Source organism: Sclerotinia sclerotiorum, genomic scaffold, assembly GCF_000146945.2.
Source record: "Sclerotinia sclerotiorum 1980 UF-70 scaffold_1 genomic scaffold, whole genome shotgun sequence".
Classification (NCBI taxonomy): Eukaryota; Fungi; Ascomycota; class Leotiomycetes; order Helotiales; family Sclerotiniaceae; genus Sclerotinia; species Sclerotinia sclerotiorum.
Window position 1 is genome coordinate 1,849,569 of NW_001820835.1, and position 18,030 is coordinate 1,867,598.

The 18,030-nt window shown below is 38.5% G+C and overlaps 8 protein-coding genes across 8 annotated transcripts; 6 read left to right on the forward strand and 2 right to left on the reverse strand.

Annotated features, from left to right (window-relative positions):
- Positions 1-372: 372 nt before the first annotated feature.
- SS1G_00710 (predicted protein) lies at positions 373-723 on the forward strand (the record flags this gene model as incomplete). Its single annotated transcript, XM_001598571.1, has 2 exons — positions 373-512; positions 648-723. The coding sequence occupies 2 exons, from the start codon at positions 373-375 to the stop codon at positions 721-723; spliced, it is 216 nt and encodes a 71-aa protein (XP_001598621.1).
- Positions 724-1,776: 1,053 nt separating this feature from the next.
- SS1G_00711 (hypothetical protein) lies at positions 1,777-2,873 on the forward strand (the record flags this gene model as incomplete). The annotated part of the gene is made up of 2 exons (XM_001598572.1): positions 1,777-1,800; positions 2,100-2,873. The coding sequence occupies 2 exons, from the start codon at positions 1,777-1,779 to the stop codon at positions 2,871-2,873; spliced, it is 798 nt and encodes a 265-aa protein (XP_001598622.1).
- A 2,275-nt stretch (positions 2,874-5,148) lies between these two features.
- Positions 5,149-5,475, forward strand: SS1G_00712 (hypothetical protein; the record flags this gene model as incomplete). Its single annotated transcript, XM_001598573.1, has 1 exon — positions 5,149-5,475. One exon carries the CDS (start codon positions 5,149-5,151, stop codon positions 5,473-5,475), a length of 327 nt encoding a protein of 108 aa, XP_001598623.1.
- A 2,885-nt stretch (positions 5,476-8,360) lies between these two features.
- Positions 8,361-8,927, reverse strand: SS1G_00713 (hypothetical protein; the record flags this gene model as incomplete). The annotated part of the gene is made up of 1 exon (XM_001598574.1): positions 8,361-8,927. One exon carries the CDS (start codon positions 8,925-8,927, stop codon positions 8,361-8,363), a length of 567 nt encoding a protein of 188 aa, XP_001598624.1.
- A 799-nt stretch (positions 8,928-9,726) lies between these two features.
- On the reverse strand, positions 9,727-10,152 carry SS1G_00714 (hypothetical protein; the record flags this gene model as incomplete). Its single annotated transcript, XM_001598575.1, has 1 exon — positions 9,727-10,152. One exon carries the CDS (start codon positions 10,150-10,152, stop codon positions 9,727-9,729), a length of 426 nt encoding a protein of 141 aa, XP_001598625.1.
- A 1,465-nt stretch (positions 10,153-11,617) lies between these two features.
- Positions 11,618-13,025, forward strand: SS1G_00715 (predicted protein; the record flags this gene model as incomplete). Its single annotated transcript, XM_001598576.1, has 3 exons — positions 11,618-11,716; positions 11,990-12,712; positions 12,957-13,025. The coding sequence occupies 3 exons, from the start codon at positions 11,618-11,620 to the stop codon at positions 13,023-13,025; spliced, it is 891 nt and encodes a 296-aa protein (XP_001598626.1).
- A 913-nt stretch (positions 13,026-13,938) lies between these two features.
- On the forward strand, positions 13,939-14,106 carry SS1G_00716 (predicted protein; the record flags this gene model as incomplete). The annotated part of the gene is made up of 1 exon (XM_001598577.1): positions 13,939-14,106. The coding sequence occupies one exon, from the start codon at positions 13,939-13,941 to the stop codon at positions 14,104-14,106; it is 168 nt and encodes a 55-aa protein (XP_001598627.1).
- Positions 14,107-16,367: 2,261 nt separating this feature from the next.
- Positions 16,368-17,904, forward strand: SS1G_00717 (predicted protein; the record flags this gene model as incomplete). Its single annotated transcript, XM_001598578.1, has 2 exons — positions 16,368-16,457; positions 16,510-17,904. 2 exons carry the CDS (start codon positions 16,368-16,370, stop codon positions 17,902-17,904), a joined length of 1,485 nt encoding a protein of 494 aa, XP_001598628.1.
- Between the last annotated feature and the right edge of the window lie 126 nt (positions 17,905-18,030).

The window sequence follows — 18,030 nt, forward strand, 5'->3', positions numbered from 1 at the left end:
GGAAACTGGAGAGCGAAGAGTGTTTTGAGTGAAGAGTGCTTTGCACCTTCAAGGCTGAGAAAATAAATCAAAAAGGGGGGTGATTTGTTGTCAATGATGGATGATTGAAGCAGTTTGAGGAAACTTTCTACTTCTCAAAAGAGGGCAATTGATGATTCCTTATAAAGCCATCCAGAATTAAAGTCAGTCTCACAAGCAAAATAAATTAATACTCGGGGCCATCAACTCTTTTTTTACGCAACTGTTGGTTTCCCTCTTCTCCTTTCTCCTTTTTCTTTTATTTCTCACCTCTCACTTCTCCCTCCTCTTCCCTCTCTTCCCGCAACTCCTTTGTCAACATCCATCATCCATCCCATCCCACTTATTGTGTTGATGGTCTACTCTGAACCCCATACCGATGTCGCCACAATTCTATCCGGAGACCTTACGGAGACCTTACTTTTCCATCGGAGCCAACCAACTTCTTCCGCCAAAATCCAAGCACGAACCGGGTCTAGAATTCAATCGAAAGTGTAAGCAACATCAAATTCATCTCACATCCATCACATCAACGTTCGGTGAGAACAATGTTGTACAGATTGTCTCGGAAATAGAAAACATGAGCGAAGCTTATTTTTCACGGTCCTAATATCAATCTTTTGATATAGTGGGAATCGACGGATTGGCTGGAGGGAATTAAGCTTGGGACAAATAGGAAAATGGTCTGATGAGACATTGTCGTAATCTTTTCCGGCCATAACGCCAGGATGAAGGGTATGGCAAGTGTCTAAATCCGACCGAAGATGTTTTCTTACAGTGTACACCGAGATTGGGATTTCTGTGGTGAGTATGGTGAATCCCATTTGTGAAGAGGAATGAATGAATCCTTTTTTAATGGTCGATAGTTTCACCATTTCTCTGGTATACGCTGTTGGAATCGACAGTTTTCAATTCCATTTCGGAAGCAAGATCGATTGAGCTTGTTCCATTTGAAGGAAATGAGTAAGGCAGTCAAGAGGGTAATCGACGATGCAGCAGGACGAGCTGGACATTCCCAATACGAAGGAAATCGATGAAGAAGGGATCGACCATACAAAATGGTGAAAGAAAGGCCATTCGCATGATTGACGACGAAAGTGGCAAAAGGCAAAGTGCAATTATATTCATCCATCCATTAATGTCGGAAATGTATCCATGGAAGGCACATAAGACGATAAGTATATCACGTCACTTTGTAGAAGTAAGACACCGTTCAGAAGTGATGGATGAATAAATGCTGCAATGAAATATCAATATAAAACACAGAGACCATAACATCGATATCACTAAATGGCATGAATTCATCGAGCCATCCGAAGTCTTTCTTGCTTAGTAAAGTTTAGAATTATAATTGATAGCAAAAAGATTGAGAGGAGACTTTTGTTGAAAGTAGAAAGCAAGCAGACTTGAAATAAGTATTCTGAATTAGGTATTTCTGTATGGCCGGAGTCAGGGTTGCTCCCATTGTTTCTTAACTTTCTGCGAGTTTTATAATTTTCAGCCTTCATCAAATAATTCACATTTCATCATAATTACAGGATTCACATAGCTGCCATGCATTAGCGTGCATCGCAGCTGATTACAATTGGTCAGCCTTGCTCTTACCCCAAGATCCAAAATTTCAACTTCTCAGCCTTGTTCTAAACTTCATTCTCCCTCGAAGCTTCAGAACAACATCATATACTTCCAACAGCAGCGCTCTTTCATATTCAACAATTGCCATGCTCCTCCAGTAACATTCATTAACCTGCAATCAAAATGGCTCAATTCATACCCCGCACCGTATTTCCCCAACAACTCTCTCTTCCTCGATCCTATTATCTAGGACATCATGCATCCGGTCTCTCTCGAATGAAAACGATGCTCTCATCTATCGATCTTATAATAGAATGTCGAGACTATAGAGTTCCTCTTACATCTCGAAACCCTTTATTCGAACAATCACTCGCGGGAAGAGAAAGAGTTATTGTGTATACAAAACGCGATTTAGGAAATCAAGGTCTGCCTGTGGATAAAAAGGTATTGTTCCTGAATATACACAATTTAAAGATGTCATATACTAATTTTTGATCCAAAAACAGAGAGAAACTATAATAAAAAACTGGCACAAGCCATCTCCTACTCTCTTCTCAAATCACAAATCCAAACCCGACATACAAACAATTCTTTCCCTCTGCAAAGAACACGGTCTTGCACATCAATCCCTCACCGGCTCGCGAATCCTCATCGTCGGTATGCCTAATGTTGGTAAATCTTCTTTGCTAAATGCTTTACGTATGGCTGGTGTCAATCGAGGTAAAGCTGCATTTACAGGTGCTCAACCGGGTATTACGAGGAAAATCGCATCGGGGGTTAAGATTGTAGATCCAGATCCGGAAGCAGGAACGGAGGGTGTGTATTTGGTTGATACTCCTGGTGTTTTCGTGCCGTTTGTACCGGATACGGATAGTATGTTAAAATTGGCATTGGTGGGAAGTGTGAAGGACACTATCATTGCGCCAACAACTTTGGCGGATTATTTATTATTTCATATTAATCTGAAGGTGGGAGGGGGTGTATATAAAGAATACTGTGGGGAAACGAATGATATTGTGGAATTTTTAGAGGCGGTTTGTCGGAAAACGGGGAGATTGGGTAAGGGAGGCGTGCCGGATGTGGAGGCTGCGGCTCTCTGGGTTATTCAGAGGTGGAGGCAGGGAAATCTGGGAAAGTTTGTCTTGGATGAGGTAGAGGTGGATGGATTGGAAAAGAAGGTTATGGAGGAGGTCAGGATGAGTGTTAGTCAAGCGAGAAAACAGGCGAAAGATACTCAAAGAATGAGAGCCAAGACGAGGAGGACGGATTCAGTGGGTTGAAAGTATTTGTTGAAGACGCTCCTGGGTTTAAGGGACCTAAAACTCCACTCATCAAAAACCAAGTTCTGTCAGTGTAGGCGGCCCCGCTGTACATTGTCTTCGAGAGTTCAGGCCCGAGTTATCATCACATCATCGAGATGGCGCAGGAAAAAAGTCCAATCTACGGGCTTAAAATAGCCAGATCAAATCAGCTACAAACAACATATCCATATACCACACTCGCTCGGGGCAAATAGATGGATATATGTAAGTCATCAGACGCAGATGAAATCAGATGATCGAGCCAATCATACCTGAAATTAGATTGGCTCTGTTGCATATCTAAGAAAGTTTCAGAGCGAAACAAAAGTTGGATTGAATGAAGGAAGCATTTGTTACATATCTAAGAAAGTTTCATAGTGAAACAAAAGTTAGATTGAATGAAGCATCTGTTGCATATCTAAGAAAGTTTCATGGCGCAACAAAACAGAAATCCAAATTAGAGCCTTTGTTGCATATCTTAAGGTTTGCTTCGCTATGAAATGGAGTCCTCACGAAGGTATCTATTTGTTTTCTCATCATGGTGTAGAATGTAGAGTGTAGAATATAGAGTGTAGAGTATAATACAGAGATATTTCGTTTTGCCACAATCTGTTCTGTTATATTCTGTTCTGTTCCTCAGCGAAACGGGTTTTCGTGGCGTGGCGAATAGTTGGTTCTATGGCAAAAGGGATCTATGTCGAAAAGGGTTTTATAGTGAATAGTCCCGTGGTGATACTTGTTCCATGCTAAATAGTTTCATGGCGAAACGGACACCGCGACAGCGACTTTTAAGTGAATCAGATTAAGGCCGGGGGTTTGTTTACGCTACTCAAAATTTTCAAGCAATGTGTGACCAAAAGGGTGTTTATAGACCAGCAATTGTATTTAACTTAGAATCTACAGGTGAAGAGCACCTGTAGATGGGGATAGCTACTCTATATATACACAAATGAATGCCCTAGCCGCAATGGCTAGGCAAAAAGAAGTCGTATTTATTCCTCCAATGATCTTACTTTACCGATAACCATTGATACCTAGTACTTGTCCGGATCTGATCCTCAGATCACCTAAATCGCATACTAATCTCGAGTAATCGTATCATGTGTGGACATGGTTAATGTACCTGAGGTTTCTTATATAATAAAGGTGGGAGGAAAGCAGGGATTTCCGTCACAACGGGCTACACAACTACCAAGACACGTGATCACAAATGATCAATAGTGATCATTAAGGATCACTAAGGATCACGGTATAGGTGATCACTGGTGATCATTAAGGATCACTAAGGATCACGATATAGATGATCACTAATGATCATGAAGGATCACTAGTAATCATGGAAGCATGAAGGACTATATAATCAAGATGGATTTCCTTTGTATAGAGCTTCGTGCTCAAGATCAATCATTTAGTATACTCTACTATTAGTTACAAATAGCATATTATTATTGTCATTACTTAAGTCCCTGCTTGACGCCTAGTTATAAACCACCTCGAGAGCCTAGAGCACTTCCACATGATCTAGACGGCAAACCTCGTAACATCTAGGCTCTCGAGGTGGTTTATAACTAGGCGTCAAACTGTTACGAGGGTAGCCGTCTAGATCACGTGGAAGTGCTCTAGGCTCTCGAGGTAGATTTATAACTAGGCATCAAGTAGGGACTTAAAGTAATAACAATAATAATATGCTATTTGTAACTAATAGTAGAGTATACTAAATGATTGATCTTGAGTACGAAGCTCTATACAAAGGAAATCCATCTAGATCATATAGACCTTCGTACCGATGGCTACTCAGTAGGATCAATGTAGCTCAGTACTGAGCTCACTGATCCTCACTGAGCCAATCACGTGATATTGATTGCACGTGAAAGTTTCCTGTTACTCGGCGTAACGTGGTTTATCAGGACCCTGTACATATCAGGACCCTGTACACTTTTACCTCAATTCACACCAATCACTTCAATACGCGATTTATCAATATTTAATTATGCAAACTACTTCAAAAGAAGCTCGAATCAATTTAGCTATTGAGGCTATTCGTACATCTCAAAATTTGAGTATTCGGAAAGCTGCAAAACTCTATAATATACCTCATACTACCCTTACCTCTAGAATGAATGGAATTCTGCCTCTTACTGAACGTCGACCAGCAAATCATAAAATGACAGAATTGGAGGAGAAATCGCTTCTTCAATATATATTGGATATGGATGAAAGAGGGTTTAGTCCTTGAATAAGTGATGTGGAAGATATGGCGAATTATATACTCGAAACGCAGGGTGCGAAGAAGGTTGGAAAGCTCTGGGCTTATCGTTTTGTGAAACGATATACAGAATTAAAGATGTGTTTTAATCGCGTTTATGATTTTCAAAGAGCTCTCTGCGAAGATTCAGAGCTTATTGAAAGATGGTTTCGATTGGTATCGAATATGCGGGCCAAATATGGTATTCTGGACTGCAATTTCTACAACTTCGATGAGACAGGCTTTATGATAGGACAAATATCACTATATATAGTAGTTATTAAAGCTGATCGATGTGGAAAAAGTAAAGTTATACAATTAGGCAATCGAGAATAGATTACAGCGATTATTTGTGTTAATGAAGAAGATCACAATATGCCTTCGTTTTTGATAGTAAAAGGCGAATACCATCTTTCAAATTGATATATCGAAGATGATTTACTATACAATTGGCTTATTAAACCTATTATCAATAAATGGACAGATAATGAGACAGATCTTGAATGGATTAAGTACTTCAACAAACATACTGAAAGTAGGAAAGTGGGTAGATATCGAATGTTAGTGCTTGATGGGTATGAAAGTCATAAATCGCCAATATTTCAGGAATATTATAAGGAATACGATATTATATTATTTAGTTTACTACTTCATTCTTCGTATTTAATTCAACCACTCGATATCGATTGTTTTGGTCCTTTAAAGTATTCATATAATCGACAAATCGAGAACTTTATCAAGGCGTATATTACTCATATTACCAAAACCGAGTTTTTTCAAGCCTTCAAAGCTATATATATCGAAGCAATATCTATATCAAATGGTAAAGCTGGGTTCTGCGGAGTTGGGCTAATCCCATTTAATCCGGAAATTGTACTTTCAAAACTAGATATTCGAATAAGAACTCTATCAAATAGATCAATATCAGCCGATCCTGATATATAGCAATCTCAAATATCTCACAATCTAATTGAAGCTTTTTCTCAATCCACTTTAGTGAAAAGTCGTATTGCTCAACATCAAGAGAGCTCACCTACTCCAATATTTAAAACAGTTGTAGCTTTAGCTAAGGGTACAGAACTTTTAGCTTATGCGAATACGCTTTTAGCTGCTGAGGTTCATAATCTCCGTAAAGCAAATGAAGCACTTAGTAAACGCTGAAGAGCTAGAAAAGCTTTAATACGAAAAGGAGGAGTATTTTCAGTAGAAGATGGATATGATATATTAGAACAAGAGAATGTAGAAGATCAGATACAATGCGATGAATTTACAAATGGTGATTCTTCAGCAAGGAGGCAAGTTATTATATAACGATGTAGCAAATGTGGTAGTGCTTCATATAATGCACAAACTTGTCAATTAGATCCAGTATTAGTTGGTCTTTGAATTGTATGTAATTTAATTCTAATTTATAGTATTGTTGTAATTTTATTTCAATGGAATGTGGGCAATTGAGGTAAAAGTGTACAGGGTCCTGATATGTACAGGGTCCTGATAAACCACGTTATAGAAGCTTCGTGCTCAACTTAGTTATCAATTAGTTTACCTACATTCTACTTGATCTAGTAACGACTTCATTTCCAAGTGAAGACCAGTGATAAAGCCTTAACCCATAACTACCAACCAACGAACCTTAGGCAGCCGCTGCCTCCAGTACAGTATCGTTACACAAACCTCGTAACAAATATTTTGAATTGTTACATTCATTTGTTTAAATTTAAAATATAATATTAGTTTTGTTATTATTGAATAAAAGATAAAGAAGATTAAATAAAACAATACTTTTCAGCAAAAAGTTTATAAAGCTAAAAAAAAATCACGTTTTAGAACTTGAAACTAGTTATTAAATTGAGTATAACCTTTGAGGTTATTTATACCCGTTCGTTTCTGTAGAACATCCATATAGCGTGGTGCTAATATCTTCACTGTTCAAGTAGAGGAGTATCAAATGCCAGAAATCGAAGAATTTTTCTGTCTAGTATAGGGGATTTTCACTTTGATTATTTGGTAATCATTGTGTGACGGAAATCCCTGCTTTCCTCCCACCCTTATTATATAAGAAACCTCAGGTACATTAACCATGTCCACACATGATACGATTACTCGAGATTAGTATGCGATTTAGGTGACCTGAGGATCAGATCCGGACAAGTACTAGGTATCAATGGTTATCGGTAAAGTAAGATCATTGGAGGAATAAATATGACTTCTTTTTGCCTAGCTATTGCGGCTAGGCCATTCATTTGTGTATATATAGAGTAGCTATCCCCATCTACAGGTGCTCTTCACCTGTAGATTCTAAGTTAAATACAATTGCTGGTCTATAAACACCCTTTTGGTCACACCCGTCGTAACACTAGAGCACTTCCACATGATCTAGACGGCAAACCTCATAATATATTCCCCATATAAGGTCATTCCTTTTAACATATACTTTAAATTTCAGAAAGCAATAGATATTTATTAAAAGTTTAATATTTTATAATTTTTTGATTTTATACATCTTAATTTACTTTGAAAATCTGAAATATATTTAATATTCAAATTTTATAATATTATAACTTTGTGTTACGAGGTTTGCCGTCTAGATCATGTGGAAGTGCTCTAGGCTTTCGAGGTGGTTTATAACTAAGCGTCAAGCAGGGACTTAAATAATGACAAATAATGATATATAATTCGTAATTAATAGTAGAGTATACTAAATAATTGATCTTGAGCACAAAGCTCTACAAAAGGAAATTCATATTGAATATATAGATCTTCATATTCCTTGGATCACCTTGGATCACCAATGATCTGTAGTGATCCAGCATACTTGTTTATATGCTCTGATGATGCGTGCATATGAATTCTTAGAGTGACCGAAATCTCATAGTAAATTGAGCGAATCGAAACCGATTTGCACATGGCCCAAGCTTACGAAAACAAGTCAGCTGTTACCATCGTAACAGAATAGTGGGAAGCTAATAGGGCAGAGCTGAGGCTATATTGGTCTTGTATATTAACCACTCACTATCTAAGTTCTAGTGAAGTGCGAAGCTCTCCTATAGAGAGCTTCTCAATCTAGTCCTAATAGGACTAGTACCCTGTGCACGTGCTACGCAGGAACCATTCACTTTAACAGTATAACGTAATTTATCACCGAGTGGGCCACTTTCACCTCAATTTACACTTTCAAGTACATATTATTCAACAACAATTGAATCAATTGATTGAAACTATTAGGAATCTAATAATCTAGGATCTATTATATTGATTTGACAAGTTCTTGAATTATGACCTGGCTTTCCACACTTACTACAGCATCTACTAGAAGATGCTTCCCCATTAGAATTCCCCCCATTTTGACGCTCGTCGCGTTGAATCTGAATATCAACCTCTTGCTGAGATAATATATCCATAGCTTCTTGTCCAGTAAGTACTCCTCCTTGCCGTAATTGAGTTTTTTTTGCACGTCGATGTTTGCTTAATGCCTCATTTGCCTTCCGAAGTGTACGGTTTTCTGCACTTAAAAGTGTATTTTCATGTGCCAATCTTTCTGTGCCTTTAGCTAAAGCTAGTACAGTTTTGAATATAGGTGTAGGAGAGCTTGATTGATAACGAGATATTCGAGATTTTACTAAAGTTGATTGAGAAAGAGCTTCAGTTGGATTGTGAGGGGTTTGAGAGATCCAAAGATCCAAATCGAAAGGAGGAGGAGTAAATGTATGAATTCGAATATCTGATTTTGAGAGTACAGCTTCGGGATTAAATGATATTAATCCAGCTCCTCGAAACCCAGCTTCCATATTCTGAACTGTAATTGATTCTTGATATGCAGCTTTAAAAGCTATAAAGAATTCAACCTTGGAGATATGATTGATATATGCCTTGATAAATCCATCAATTTGACAACCATACAAGCGTTTTCGGACACTAAAACACCCAATATCAAGTGATTGAGTTAAATGACTTGAATACGATAGTAATCTTATATATATAATATCATTTGCCTTGCAATATGATTAAAAAGATATTGATTCATAACTTTCGTGTCCATCTAATACTAACATTCGATATTTGCCCTTTCTTCGATGAATCGTATGTTTATCGAAATGCTTTAACCATTCTAATCCTGTCTCATTATTCGTCCATCCATTGGAAATAGGTTTGATAGCCCAATCCGCAGGAAAATCGGTTTCGGTGTACTAATTGGAAAGATGGATTTGTGTTGACCTCCTGGGATCTTGGCAGCATATGCATATATAGTACATATGCATATAAGGAGCAAACAAAACTCAACTTTTAATTCATTCTTTCCTTTTTGGTATACTGTTTGTTTGCTTTCAATATTTTGATTTCAAAGCACTTTAATTCCGAAGGCCGAATACCCAACCTATTCCTTCATTTTTTTGAATATATGCTCGCAGCTTAACTGCTTAGCTAGAGAATAAATCAATTCAATCTGATACTCTTTCTAGTCTCAAGAAACCCAACAATTTGTCCTTGAACTACCAGAAATGGAGGTATAGTTTCACCCTCCCCATTACCACATATAATTGCTGTAGCCTATTCTCGATTGCCTAGTTGTACTGCTTTACCTCTACCTCATCGTTCAACATCAGTTACAACCATTGCAACACTTATAATCCCCGTTATAAAGCCTGTTTCGTCGAAATTATAGAAATCGCAATCCAGAATACAATATTTTGCTTGTATATTCGATACCAATCGAAACCACTCCTCAAGAAACTTAGAATCTTCACAGAGAGCTCTTTGAAAGTTACAAGTACAATTAAAACATATCTTTAATTCTGTATGACGCTTTACGAATCGATGAGCCCAGAGCTTTCCAACTTTCTTCGCACTTCTTGATTCAAGAATATAATTCGCCATATCTTCTACACCCTTGATTTTAGGTGGAAATCCTCTTCGATCCATATCAAGTATGTATTCAATAATCACTTCCTCTTCCAATTGTGTAATCTTATAGCAGTTCGCTCGAGTTTCTGTATGTGGAGTTAAACCATCCATTCTGTGGCTGATCGTTGTGCGAGGTATATTATATAGTTGAGCAGCCTTCCGAATGCTTAGTTTTTTATCTTTTTGAAAAGCTTCGATAGCTAAGAGTAAACGTGCTTCTTTATTTGTAGATTGCATAATAAATGGTTGATAAAACACGTGTTGAATATGAAGAGTGTGAATTGAGGTGAAAGTGGCCCACTCGGTGATAAATTACGTTATATATTTGAAATAGATACTTTTGGTGTAGAAATGTGTTTCGCTAAATCCCTAGGCCTCATCAAAGACTAGCCCGAGTATTTGAAGATTAGTTTTGGTCACACGTTATGAAATTGGGTGTACCCGGCAGCTCCGGATCACAAATACATATCTTACAATGAACTATATCATCCCCATTTCAACAAACTAATTAGGACTCCTATCGACCCGCAATCATATGTATACCGATACATCTACAAACTAAGCGCAGATGGTGGTTTCATACAATCTCGAGCACTAATCCCTCCCTTCCAAATTTCATGAACGTCCACATTCAGGAACCATATTCTGGATGAACTAAACCCCTGAACTACTTCCAAAAACTAAACCAAAGTCTTCAAATATTCTAGTTGGAAGCTGTTGACCTCCTGGGATCTTGGCAGCATATGCATATATAGTACATATGCATATAAGGAGCAAACAAAACTCAACTTTTAATTCATTCTTTCCTTTTTGGTATACTGTTTGTTTGCTTTCAATATTTTGATTTCAAAGCACTTTAATTCCGAAGGCCGAATACCCAACCTATTCCTTCATTTTTTTGAATATATGCTCGCAGCTTAACTGCTTAGCTAGAGAATCAATCAATTCAATCTGATACTCTTTCTGGTCTTAAGAAACCCAACAGAAGCCTAATACTATCCTCTAATCGTTAAGAAAGGATAAGGATGTATTTATTTAATTTCTTTTCTTACCTTCAGCGATTATAGTTCCTATCCCGCCAACCCCGCCAACCTCATGACTAAGACAAATGAACCATGGTCGTCTTGTTCAGTACAACGATACGAGATGGGATGATTTCAATCACGAAGAAATTCTCTTACTAGAATACTCGAATTCCACTTCCATAGTTTATCCAGATAGTTTCGACAGAGGTTTCGGCTTCGGGTGTTCCCTGAGATCACGCACGGTTGAGAGCTCTGCTTCATGGTCGGGAAGGTTGCGACTGGTGGATCTAGCACATGAAATTGGCGCCAGCAAGTACTTTCTAGCCATCTTGTGTGCTTTCGTGACATATTTTTATTAGCTGTCTTCAAAAGGGGTTACTACAAAGAATTCCTGCCCTCTACCAAGTCCGAGAAACCCATAGAAAATACAATTCCTTTCACTTACTTTTCTCCAAACAAAGAACTTCTATTCATATATTGATTATGAAGAAACAAGAACTTTCTTTCCTCTTCACAAATCTACTTTTACTTGCCCATAGCTAGTGCGGAAAATGCCTGTAACTACTAGATCTAAATCTAAAAGATGTTTCTCATCTATTGCAAATGATGTAGAGTTATATCTTTCTAAAACTTCTTATCCACAAAAGCTTGTTAGTTCTCTAAAACCTCGTCGGCTAAATCGATTGTTCAACCAAAGCCGTAAAAAACGACCGAAGAAGCCTCTTCCGCTAGAACCAAAGCCAGAACAAGAATCCCCCAAACATCAAGGCCACAATAAAGACGAGTTATCCTTAGCAAACACAGACTTTTTATCTCCAAGCCTACCTCCTAACACTTTTACCCACTTCTTCTGTCAAAGGTGTAATTGCCAACAAGGAGTCTTTACCTCCCTTGTTGATAGTTGTACCAACTGTACGCATCAGTTTGACGATCATCACGATATGACACATCCTTGGAACCCTGTTTGTGATTACCTTTGCGAGAGACAGGATCTTGTTACCTCGATTATGCAGAGACTACTCGATACAAGGGTTCTGGTTATCCGTGCTACACCTTTTGTAGGCAAGACAGTTATTCTTAAGCTACTAGGTTATCACATAGTTGAGGAGCACAGGGATCTAGAACCAGTGTACATCGAGTGGAAGACTATGAAACAGCGTAATAATCTTCCATTTGACAAATATCTGGGAAACGAAGCATCAAAGTGGCAATCAAAAAACTCCAAAGTTCGTCCTCACAATCCTGCAGCTAGAAAGGTATTCCTGATCGACGAAGCCCAAAATTCATACGAGGACGGAGAATTTTGGCATCAAAATTTGAAAAATTATAATACCAGATCGCAATCATTATTCGTGCTTGTCTGTCTTTATGGAATTTCAGGCATTTCCGCAGCTCACGAACCAGGGATTGCATCTCAAGCTCTTCTAGTTGATTCATTTCAACGTATCGAACTTCGTCCATCTGCAAATAATAATCTACACATACTCTTTACACCAAAAGAAACATCTGTTATGGTGATGAAGTGGGCTACAGTGCAGAACTTTCAACTTGAGAATGGTATGTTTGAATATCTTCATGCTGCTACTAATGGTCATCCGGGCGTACTTGACATGATCTTGAATTATTTGAAACTTTGTTTCACCAATGTAAGTTATATTCCTTTATATCTTCACTAAACTACAGTTCTGTAAATAACATCTGACAGCTTCCGGACAACATTCGTTGTACACGATCATGGTCGCTTCAACTATGCTGTGATCTTATTGCTGAGGACAGTGGTTTCATAACTGAATTGAATAGGTGGGGTCGAGGACTTTGGACATCTAAATCAGAGCTTCAAGTTAAAAAGTATCTTGAAAAGCCTCCTTACAGCCACATCCCATTTTTCAGGGTGAAAGCGGCATTGCGCACGGCAGCAGAGCTATTGCATGGTTATACTCTACCGAATGGAGAGTCTAATGATGCTTTTACCTTTTGCTACAAGATGGGTTTACTGCATACCGAGCAGCCATACCCTGGAAGACGGGATATCACCTATACCTTTGCTTCCCCAATACATCGAAGGTATATAATATCTTTATCCACATTGAATTTGTACCCATATTGATTATAGATACCAGATATGCGTATCACCGTCTTTTCCCAGGCCCAGAACCAGGCACTCGTTTGGATAAAATCACCCTTCGGCAAGCCTGTCTCAATGTTATAGAAAGGTTTAGCCCATCTATTTTACAAGTACAATCTCCGGGATCTCAAAGTAGTTGGGGGATCCCAGAAGCAGCGTTTCAAAACGAGATATATTGCTGTTTTAGTCATGAGCTTAATAATATAGAGATTCTTTCTGAATATTCTTATACTAAAGATGGAAGAATAGATTTTTATATCCTAAACAAAAAATGGGGTATCGAAATACTTCAGTCTGGGAATAAGAATAGAGTAGAAGAACATTTGGACCGATTTCGAATTGGAGGGAAATATCACGGATGGGGTATCCTCGAAGATTATATCGTCCTTAATTTCTGTCCAAAGTCAACAGTTCAGGCATTAGAAATCAGAGGTAATAACACTTTATTCATTTCAAAACCAATTCAAGATCTAATACAGAACCCTTTTTAGATCCTGATATTCACTCACATATTTTGCAAATCGCTATCAGTTCGAATGAACACACTGCAGAAGTATACACCTATGATAATAAATTACAAAAAACGCTTCATTTGAGCGAGGGACGGCAGCGATTACGTTATGCAGACTGCGATTGGGATTCTGATGAATCGGATATTTATACAGCTCTGTGCGATCAAAAAATACTGGGGAAAGAGGCTGAGCAACGGATACAACAAAATGAGCAGGAACTTCAAGAATTGCGGCAATGGATGGAACTAAAGGAGCAAGAGATGGGACGAAAGGACCAAGAGATGGCACGAAAGGACCAAGAGATGGCACGAAAGGACCAAGAGGTGGCACGAAAGGACCAAGAGATGAAACAAAAAGAACAAGAGATGGAAAGAAAAATAAATCAACTACAATTACAAATTAATCAGAGGTGATTTATTCGGTATCTCAAAGAGGAGAAAACGGGAAGATAAAAATAAACAGATATCATTGCTTTTTTATCGTTAATCTAATACTAATATTATTTTTGTCGATATCGATCCATGTAGTATAGCGTATACCATGCTATTCTTCACCATGGCAATAGCATAGGTATTGCATGTTCAAATACATATCTGGACACGAACGGAAGAGAGCATGTGAATTTACGAACTTTCGAGGCATGAGGAGGAAGGAGGATTGCCAGCTCGAGGAGGAAGTTCACCTCGTATATTTTAATGGGATATGTGATTAGCTAACAAAATTGCCATAGGCTTTCCACTTTCTTTTGATCGTCGTCGATTGCGAAGCGGATGTCGCTGTTTTTTCTCTTGCTCTTGTTTATGAAGATATGACTTATGTGTATAAGCTCTTGGGAAGAACTTGTTGCTGCTTTTTCATGTTTTGATTTTCTAAAACTTAAGTAAGATTATGTGAGGTCGAAGTTTTGGTGAGTTTTAATGGGATTTTGTCGGTTTAGAATATCCTACTCATCCAGCCCACTACTCCCCTTCCTCTTTCTTCCCCCACTTCCCCTCATTTTCTTCTCCAATTCTTGCTCCTCTTTAATACGTTACTTGCAAACTCCCTCATTTGTAAGATTATTTAAACGCTTCGAAGTATCTATCCCCTCTAGACAAAATAAGTCCTTAAAAGCCACTTAATGATAAGTACAATTAACTGGCATTTGAGCAAGGCGACAATGACTTACTTATTCTTAGCCGAGGTTAACTTTTTAGTTTTCTGTTCCTCGACTCAGCGAATACAGCAGCAGTATGGAAAAAGTTGGATATAGTTGGAGCACTAGTAGATTAACAAATTGGGCTAAGTATATCCATTTCACCAAGTCTCTTTTATGGGTGATAAACTATACCTATATGATGAGAGAAGTAAGGTAAATTAATGATTATGATTAATTTCCCCCTCAACAGTAGTAATAAGGATATCAATAGTACAGACAGACGATAAGAATTACTATTTCTACAGCTGAAATGGCTTGGAACAATTTTAGTAAATCCGATGTACCTTACCCCTGAAATCTATTCCACCCTATTGAGTTCTTTAATAGTAGCTACTTTACAGCCAGTATTATTACCATCATCAACAAAAACCTCTCCAACAATCAATAGGACCTCCAAAAATAGCCTGTTCGATCCATACATACAATATCGATATTTCCATCACTTTCGTTTCGAAAAAAGCAAACCTTCAAATAGACCAGCCCAGCCAAAGCAGGACATGACTACAGCAACCATCTCAACCCCCATAAATCACCCTCTCTTTTTAAATTTTCATCAAAAAACCGTAATCCTCGAAACCTCGCAATCTTCAACAACACCCAAACCTATCACAACTTAGAAGAGGAAGGAGAGACACTAACTAGCCTTACCCCGACCACAAAAACTAGCAAAACCTCTGTCGTCCCCTGGACCAGTAGATAGATTAAAAAACTACCCCGAGGAAAAAACGACCCCGTTAAAACTCAAAACATCCGAATTTACAAAGATTAAAAGTCGTTTTGGTTGGCTTGGGGGAAGTTTTTCTTTGAAATTTTTCAAAATGCCAGAGATGATTTAGCTTAAACCTGACTATAATCTTCAGTCTTATCAAGTGCATAGGGCGTTCTAGATGTCCTAGTGATATCAACGGTGACGGCGCTGGGCTAGGAACACATATCCCAGGTATTTGCCCATTAGCGGATATATTTAGCGTTCAAATTCCCTGGCACACTAAAACAGAGATCAAAGCTTCTTGCTTAAGTATGGTTACTAGTAGTAAACCGTTTGATCTAACCATAGCTAATGCTACCGGCTTGTACATCCCAAAACCGTTTTGGCTAGATATTCGAACTGAAGTACCGTGCGCGTGAGATAGATATGCAACAAATACTTGAAGATCGCATGAAGATCACATGAAGACTTGGTTTACTAGGAAAGTCCTTCCCACAGCAACGTTAGTTATAAAACGCCTTGAATCTTTTAGCCAGATGTAAGTTCTCTTCTTGTAGGTATAGTCTGTTCACTTCGGTACTCTTCCTTCCTAGTCTCAAACCATCACAAGATTTAAGATTCTCTGATTCCCTCCGACATTGCTTTTTCTTCTAAATCAGAGGTACCCTGTCTTCTTAAGACTTCAAAGCTCCGTAAGTCAATGTTTTTATTCATTTGGTGCCGCAAAACTAACAATATTCTCCACAGAATTGGAAAAATGGCTCCAGACAATAATAAACTCAGAGAAATAAGCCCAATTAGCGGCAATGGAGAGGATTTTGAAGACCAATATCTTTCAGAACAAAACGTAAGCTTTGCTCGATTTTATTCAAGATGCTATTGAAACTAACAGTGTAAAGCTCTTTGGTCTAGGACCTTCAGGGTCATTTCAAACAGCAAGAGGAGAGGTATCAAATTGCATGAACTCCACAAAGAAAATCTCTCCAAATTCAAAGAGCTTCAACAGAAAGCAATCTTACAATTGGGTAGACATTAAATTCGAATCTTTCGACGTATCAAATCACTGGAGCCCTACGAAGAAAACTTCTCCAAACTCAAAGCGCTTCACTAGAAGGCTATCTTCTGACGATGAAGAAGAAGACTTACCACCTTCGAAGAGACAAGCGTATGATTCTTATCAAGGATATGATGTAAAAGCACCACAGCAATCTCGATTTAGTGTCACTGCAGGCAGTCGTTCTCCAGCAGAAATTGAAAGAGCGGCAAGAGTCGCTCAACTCAAGAACGTCTTGCAGCTCGATGAAGATGTCAAGACGGAAATGTCACATGCTTCACCAAACGGATATGAGAGTGACCTCTACAATGCTTCACCCGATCAAGACTCTGCTCTTTTCATGGAGTCTCATCAAATACATAACCTTGACCGCCCTGATATTTTTGAAGTACAGTCTCCACCCATGTTCTTTCACCACTCTGCTTTTCCTACTGAAAGTCGTAGCGTCTCTGTGGGCCTCGATGATACCGAGGAGAAAATCACAGAACCTCCTAATATGTTTTCTCGTGCTCCATCTCCTAGCAGGACAGAGGATCTTATTGAAACAGATGAAGACTTACATTCAAAGATCAACAGTCCTGTGTTTAGTCGTCAAGAGGAAATGTTCGACAACTTGTCAGACACTGATTCAGATGCTCTTACTAAGGATACCCCATTACCTTCCATCGAGATCTCATCGGATGACGACTTCTACAGCTCAGACAGCTCGGAAGCCAACTCATCCGATCACAGCAAGCGAAATGTCAACGAACCATGGAATATCGAGGATCGATTCATTGAAGTACACGAACTGATAACCGCTACGCATCACGTGATGCTTCAGAATCACAAGAGCACCGAAACATTCCAAGAGCAGAATTCCGATCAAGCCCAACAAATCGCATCTATATATAGCACAATTGAAATATTGGGAAAGCAAGCCCGAAACCAAGCTGAAGAAATCCTGGAATTAAGAGGTGAAATTACAAAACTCAAAGAAGAAAATGCAGGACTGGCACGTCGACATACGGAATTGGGTGATTCGCTTGTCGAACTCTCAGAGCAAATTATCCATTGTAATAAACAACTTGAAGAACTTAGAACGGAAAGAGTTTCGGAATTTAAGCAGGATGCTTCGGGGGTCGATAAAGATGAAGTTACGGAACTAAAAAATGAGGTTGCGAGATTGAATAAAGAGGCTCTTGAGTTGAAGAGGGACGTTTTGAAGAAGGAGATTGAGAAATTCCGCAATTGTACCTAGTAGTGCTTGAGGTATGATGCGCTATTTAGATGAAGTGGATGGAGTTGTATTTTCTTTACATGTTCTCTGAAGACAGAGAGTCATGTCTATCGGGGCGTTATCAAAAGGGCGGGAGTTAAGATTCCC